Below are 6,966 nucleotides of genomic sequence, written 5' to 3'. Positions count from 1 at the left end.
GTAAAGTGGATTAGTGGTGTTGTGGGATAAAGGGGTTTAGCCTGTAAAAGAGACTGATTCAGTACCACTCTTTCTGAGAATTTTCTTAATACATTCACCTTTAAGAATAGGCACAGTTTGATAGCAGCACCAGAATATGAGGAAAGAAGCTGACTGCATGCAGGTTAGCCACTCCAGGATTTGTTTTTTGGACAAAAATACAGGCTGGCTGTTGTCATTGATGCTTTGAGATGTAGCTTCAGCCACTAGTGTAAGGCGGTGTATTAACCAGTAAGGGGTGAATGGGTGAAGTAGAAGCTCTTTTTGGATGACAGGCTGTACATTGGTTAGAAAGACAAGGACTTAACCAATTATACCCATTGGGACAGAGAGGGACTCAAGAAGTGTTTGCTAAGTTTGTGTTTTTTCTGTGTCCTTCCTTTAATATCCCCAAATTAGACTTTGTATATGGTGATAGACATTGGTGAGAAAGCTGTTTGTGTTGTTTCTGTGCACATTGCAACCTTTCACTCTGCTAAACGCCGATAGGTGGATCCCTGAACTCTTTGTAAAGACAACAGAGAAAATAACATGTTGAAAAAAAGAACTTTAATCATGGCAGATAGATGAAAATATTTTTTTGTAAAACTCTGCATGACCTTCTACTGTTTGTCCATTTCCTCAACATTGAGTATTATTCTTATTACATAAAATAACCTTTGGTGTTCACACACAGTACAGAGTACTAACCACTAAAAGATTGCGGCCCCATAACCTTTGGTGTTCACTAACAAACATAGAACCAGGAAGGGACTCCACTTCCATGCAACTATGGAATGTTGGTGCTCATCTTCCTCCTTCTGGTTAATGAATACAAAACTAGATCCTTTTCTGTCCTATATGCCATCACCTATAAAAAACAATGTGGCCAGTGCAGCAGAATCTGTCACAGGATACCCACATACATCAGCCTCCATTATGAAGTGATAGGACATCTAGTCAACAGGATCGCTCAACTGTAACATAAACACCTATCACTCATTTCATTTTCTTAGTAAGACGCTGCAGCATTCCCAGTCGTTCCAAACATGCATCCACGAGCCGGTCTGTTTCGGTCTCTGCAGGGGACGCCACCGAGCATCCACTGGAACATTCTTGCTGTAAAGCACGAAGCTCTTCCTCCGCTGCAGAAAAAAAGGAAACCCGGAATGTAAAATATTTTATTCAGATCTATCCAGTATCTTACATTGAAAAAATTACAAATTTCTTAAAAACATTTTTCAAGACTATAACATGCATACAGTTTCGCATTCTTTGCGCAGTTTATAAATCGGTCTACGGCCTACCCCCCTTTCTAACCTTGTTCACCAATTCCATCAGATTCCAACTGAGAAATTGCGGCTAACAACGCAGTCTAGAATCCCAATCCTTGAGCATTCTTGCGCTTTCTTCCCCCTAACTGCCAAGCTCCGGAACATTCTTACTCTTTCTGTCTGCTTTGGGCCTTCCCTTTCCATGTTGTAACAAACAAATACCTGCTAGTGTCTGCTTCGTACATGTATATAAAGCATCCTTTGCATTGGCTATCAAATGCTGTATGTTTCACTCACTGCTTACTATTGGTTTATGTTCTGTCAATTGCTTTTTGCAGAGTGCCAGATAAATTGAATACAATCCTATGTTTCGCAAACAGTCACATTTTTCGATAGAGTGCTAACATATAGCATAGAAAAGACCTGAACCTATTTGTACCATTTAGTAAGGATCTGTGTACATATCATTAAGATGGACGACTTTTTAGCCGCTGTTTTGGTTCCTGAAGAGGACCTTTTACCATGTATATCTTTAGCATCCACATTGCTTAGTATAAGCAGGTGAACACATTATTTCATCATCTACAGTATGCTTCATTTACAGCTATCCATAAGGTGTCAATGATCAACAGCCAAACAGACATCTGTATGTGAGAGACCAGCGTAACCGAACAGATGCTAAATTCTGCAAATATTTAGACCCATCTAAAAACAAGACATCTATTTTTATTTGTAAAATATTTTATTGATTTTTCCAAACAATACAACATGCATACACCGTCCAAATAACCAATCCCTAACACTCCCTCTCCACTGAGGTCACCGGCTAAATTACCAGAAACATAACTCATCCATCCTTTTCAACTTTTTAAAAACAACTTTATGCATCCCCTTCTTTTACAAATCATCTTTTCATGCGCATAGCTTATGTTTATTTCCGTTTCCCAGTCTCTGCATAGGATCCACAGAGGATCATGTGCCCCTTCTCCCTTGGCTAGGAGAAACCCCAGGTAAATTGATATGTGCTGATAAGAAGATGCTTCAGCTCCACTCCATATCCTTAACAATATTGATAGGGTCTCCGGAGTAATCCGGATATCAGTAGCACCCTGAAGTCTGTGTCACCCCCTCTCAGAATTCACCTAGGATCAGGTACTCCAAGAGTGTGTGGAGGAAGGTACCCTTCTGTTCACACCCTTACAAACAGTCCTCATCCAAGATTCTACCTAATGTAAGCAGGAGAGCTCTGGTACAACAGACCCTAAGCAGGATCTTTAGTAGCATCAGTCTGTAGCAGGTCTTCATACTACCTGCCTGGGGAATTCCAACGCCTTTCCCTAGTCCCCATCCTCTAAGTCTCCAACGTCCCTCTGCCATCTTGCTCTCAAGCATTCAAGTTTTCTTTGGGTATTCCTCATCGGAGTCTAGTATGCGATAGAAATTGCTTTAATGAGTATTGGCACCTCCAGCAATCTGTTCTACAGAGGTAAGGACTTCATAACCTCCACATCCAACGCGATACTAACCTGTAGCACACGTCTCAGTTGGAGGTACTTGAATACCTGAGAGGGTGGCATCTTGTATTCGGTTTGAATCTATGCAAACCCGCTGGCATCCCATACATCTGCCAGTATGCTAACATGTCCCCCTTATGGAAGCCAGCAAGGCCAGATACTAATCTCAGTTGTGCACCCATCAACAAAGGGGTCCTTGGAGTGAGGAGCACTCGGCATCCCTTTCTCTTTGAAGCTCATGCCATCCAGCAACTACCTTTTTCGCTGCTGGGGGGGCATTCTCAGTCAGCTCCCCACTGTAGGTAACATGAATAGCCCATCTCTCCCAGCATCTCTCTGTCTAATCAAAACACCGGGTCTTCTGATTGTGCATACACGCAGCCATTGATCACGTTTTAATCTGGCAACTTATAGTATAAATTAACATTAGGCAATGCCCTCATAAGTGGAGCGCTGTAGAGTAGTCAATGCTAATCTTGGGGGGGTGGGAGGGGGCACCTCCCATAATTTCCTCAGTAAAGTATCTCATCTTTAAAAACATATTGTACTATATAGGTAAAACGAGGGAGTGCCACCATCTTAAACAGCGCTGCTCTACCCATTAAGCCCAACATAAGCTCTTGAACCCTTGCCTGCATGCACAGTGTAGGGAGCCCGGATGATTGCTACCACAGCCCCCAATCCTCCTTTGGAGCATTGGCAGCACCTGACCAAGCCAATCGTGCTGCTTCCATGCGGTTTCCTAACAAACAGCATGGGGGCACACTCTGAATTGGCCAGGAGTGGTGGTGGTGGGGCTCAAGGCTGAGATGGTGGCCAGGTCACTCACAAGCTTGGTTTGATACAGGATTGGAGCTACTGAGTAAAACCACCTTCTGCTTCTGAGGAGTTTGAGAACAGGGGGCAGAAATAATTGGATCGGATGCTCTTGTTCACACTACCAGTTGGATAATAAGAAGGTCCCACAGCAATTGAGCAAACGTTGCATATAAGGTATTGTTTGCATTTATCATTGTGATTATGTAAGGATTTTACCCGGTTTATGGTTGAAAAAGCATTTTGGACGAGATGGGCCAGGTGGAGAATGTGGGTGTGGCTTCCGTATCATACACAATGGTGGTGGCCAGACTACGGGTCTCCCCCGCTGCCGAGGTATACCCCTATACCAGGACTCGACAGCCCTCCCTTTCGCCTTCACTAGCGCGTGTTTCGCGCTAAGGCTATTTGGGGCAGAGTCTGATAGGGTAGCAGTCCTCCTCTCTCAGGGACCTACAACTCCAAAAAGCCCCACACTCACCCCGGGCCTGGACGATTCAGCGGCTATTATTTTGCCATCTATGCTTAACTGCTTTAGGCGCTGGGAACCGAGGTGTTACCGGTGCCACTTAATGCGTGTTGGCATCCCCTTACTGTGCTCTGCCACAGGATGGGTCGAGAAACCCACTGAGCCTTGCGAGTCCCGAATACTACAACCAGTTTCTCAAGACAAATTCAGCCCGCTGCACTGCTTAACCAAAGCTCCAGGGCTGGAGAGCACTTTAGCCATTTCTTCTCAAATAAACATTTTACAGGTGTGCTGCTACTCCACTACAGGGATACATAAGGTTATTGTATTTCTTATTAATGAATATTGTGCTACTGTCAACCAGATTGTAAAGCGTCCTATTGGTTTAATCCACTTAAAAAATTAGCACAATGTGTGCCGATGTCGTTAATGTATCATGTCTAGCGAATGGTCCGCCACAGGACCAGGTGTATTCAAGAATTTCAGGAGCCCATCACCAGTTAGCTGCATACACATTAGGTCTGTATCTATGCAGTGTGTCACCTATGTGCACAAACACATGTTCTTGAAACACCAAGACTGTACGTGTGAACTATAAAAATATCATAGCCACAATGTGAAGTGCCAAACGTGGGGAAGAACAGTACAGATTTACTATTCTTGTCTCCAAAAACATGGACTTTGATGATACATGTTGGTATGGTACCTTAAGTGAAGTTATGGATCACAAACCTATATTCAGGATATTTTGTTTATGTTTTGTGGCATATATTTAAGAGTAGATTTCCCCACAGTACATCATACAAAGTTAGGCACTATAACCAAATTCACAACACTGTACTTCATCCTTTTCTAGGCAATGTAATTTAAATGATAAACATTAGCCATTTTATGGTGGTTACAACCACAGACGAGTGGAAGGCTGAGGATGATGTCAAGAACATTTGGTAGTGGTGAGCTTTCAGCTCACTGAGGTACCCTTTGGCCTAGCATACCACATCTTTTAGTACAATACCCAGTTACACAGGCTCCGACTCCGAAGATAGAAGGTCATGTTTACACACTGTGTCTGGAACGAGTATGGTAAAGAAGGCATGTAAGAACCAGCGGTATCGGGTAGATCCTATGTTTATATCCATATATCTAAGTCTTAGCAGGTGGCCTCCTCGTAAAAACGTTGAACAATAACCTAAAAGCGTGGAAACAGTTGTTACTAGCAGTTCTCTATAAAATTGTGTTTAATGTACACATATACTTTAAAAACATAGGCCACACTGAACCGCCGACGATCTTTATACAGAGTTGTGGGCTGGACTTGTTATCATCCTGAGCAAAACAATCGCGATACAAGCCGCGAACCTGAATTTTAGGAAACATCTGGGCTGAACTACACCCCACAAACCTCTTCCTAATGCATTCAAAATCTGTGTGCATTCTGTGCACAAGAATGAATAGTAATTTGAAAATTTAGAAAGGCTTGCAACAAACCGATCTGCCCCAGCCCTCCCAGTCTTTTGAGGGGTGGACTAAGCTGGACGTCAGCACGGTAGAAATGCACAGCTCCCGTCGTTGATGGTGGAGCTTGATAGAGGAATAATCAACTATCACCATAAGCACAATAACCTCTAATGCAGAGTTGGTTTACGTTGGAAAATCCTGAACGTAATGGGATATCCACCCACGTGCTAGCTGGGTTTCAGAGAGCAATAGAAAAGTAGCCCTATCTTGTGCCTCTCACCAGTGATGAACGTTTGGGTGCACTCAGTATACGGATTTGAAAACTAGTGGGTGATGAGGTCCATTGCCCGAGCAGAAGAGGTGTGCATTCATTCTTCTAGGGGCATCTGACAAAGACTTCTTCCAGTCTTGGGTGCTGCTGGATGAAGTTAGTGGTTTGCTTGTTGGACATGCCTAGATGCAACACCTTGTCCATAAAGTAAGATCCGGTGTTCTGTCTCTATTATCCACTGTTGAACCAGCAGATAAGTGTTCAAAGCCCGCATACACCAATTGATCAAATAGTGTACACCTGAATAAATCACGCTAGTCCAGTGCCCAAGATGTACTATATACAAACATTGTAAACGCTTAGGAAAAGGGCAACCACCAATATAAAAGGTTACATAAAGAGGCATAATGCAGCCTCATGCTCCACTCATGCATTTTGCCTGAGCACCCCAATATCAAAACGAACAAACATTTGCGAAGCCAACAGGTCCAGCCTTGGCCACAGACCCTTTGACTTAAACAATAGGGGGGGATGCGCTTAGATGGATCACCTCCTTTCTGAGCAGAAGAACCAAGAGAATCCACTTCCCACCTTTCACCTCTGAAACAGAGCAGATCACCTGATCACCTGCAGTGTCCCCCAAGGCTCAGCCCCACGCTCTTTAACGCATAGACAACCCCACTGGGCAGCATTGCCAGATCACATAGTCTCAACATAATTTCCTATGCAGATGACACCCAACATATCCTGCCGCAGCCAGATTCATGGCCTTCCTCGACGAACCCACATGACACCCCACCTCAAGAAATTCTTTGCGTCAGTGGCACAGCCTGCATACGCCAGAGAGCAGAACAAACCCAATGCTTACTGTTTCCGAGAACATGCACTAATTCTGACAAACATCTACACTTTAGAAGTTGCAATTGCACAAAAATAAAGTCACATTTGTGTCCTGCGTAACCACATACATTCTAGAGAAGTCTGTAATTGTTTAAAATCAGAATGTCCACGTCCGGAACGGCCAGACAACGTGGCAGAGACTCAGAGATCAATGCCAGCATGCTCACCTTCCTGAAGAAATTATCTAAAGACCCCAAACGTGGGTTGGACCGTGCTTGGCGAGGTTGCCAAGATAAAATTCTCGAC

At 43.7% G+C, this 6,966-nt stretch overlaps 1 protein-coding gene across 5 annotated transcripts in view; it reads right to left on the bottom strand.

The window, feature by feature from the left end:
* Nucleotides 1-573: 573 nt before the first annotated feature.
* Nucleotides 574-6,966, bottom strand: part of LOC147665170 (uncharacterized) — a 76,533-nt gene continuing 70,140 nt past the window's right edge. For all 5 annotated transcript variants that reach the window (XM_086949707.1, XM_086949706.1, XM_086949705.1 and 2 more), the window contains one exon: nucleotides 574-1,163. In XM_086949707.1, coding sequence (XP_086805833.1) covers nucleotides 1,018-1,163 — 146 coding nt within the window. In that variant the 3' untranslated portion in view covers nucleotides 574-1,017. The remainder of the gene's footprint in view (nucleotides 1,164-6,966) is intronic.

The sequence above is a fragment of the Lissotriton vulgaris genome, unplaced genomic scaffold (assembly GCF_964263255.1).
Source record: "Lissotriton vulgaris unplaced genomic scaffold, aLisVul1.2 SCAFFOLD_4726, whole genome shotgun sequence".
Taxonomy (NCBI): domain Eukaryota; kingdom Metazoa; phylum Chordata; class Amphibia; order Caudata; family Salamandridae; genus Lissotriton; species Lissotriton vulgaris.
The sequence above is the reverse complement of the archived record's forward strand: the minus strand, read 5'-3'. Positions and strand labels throughout refer to the sequence as shown.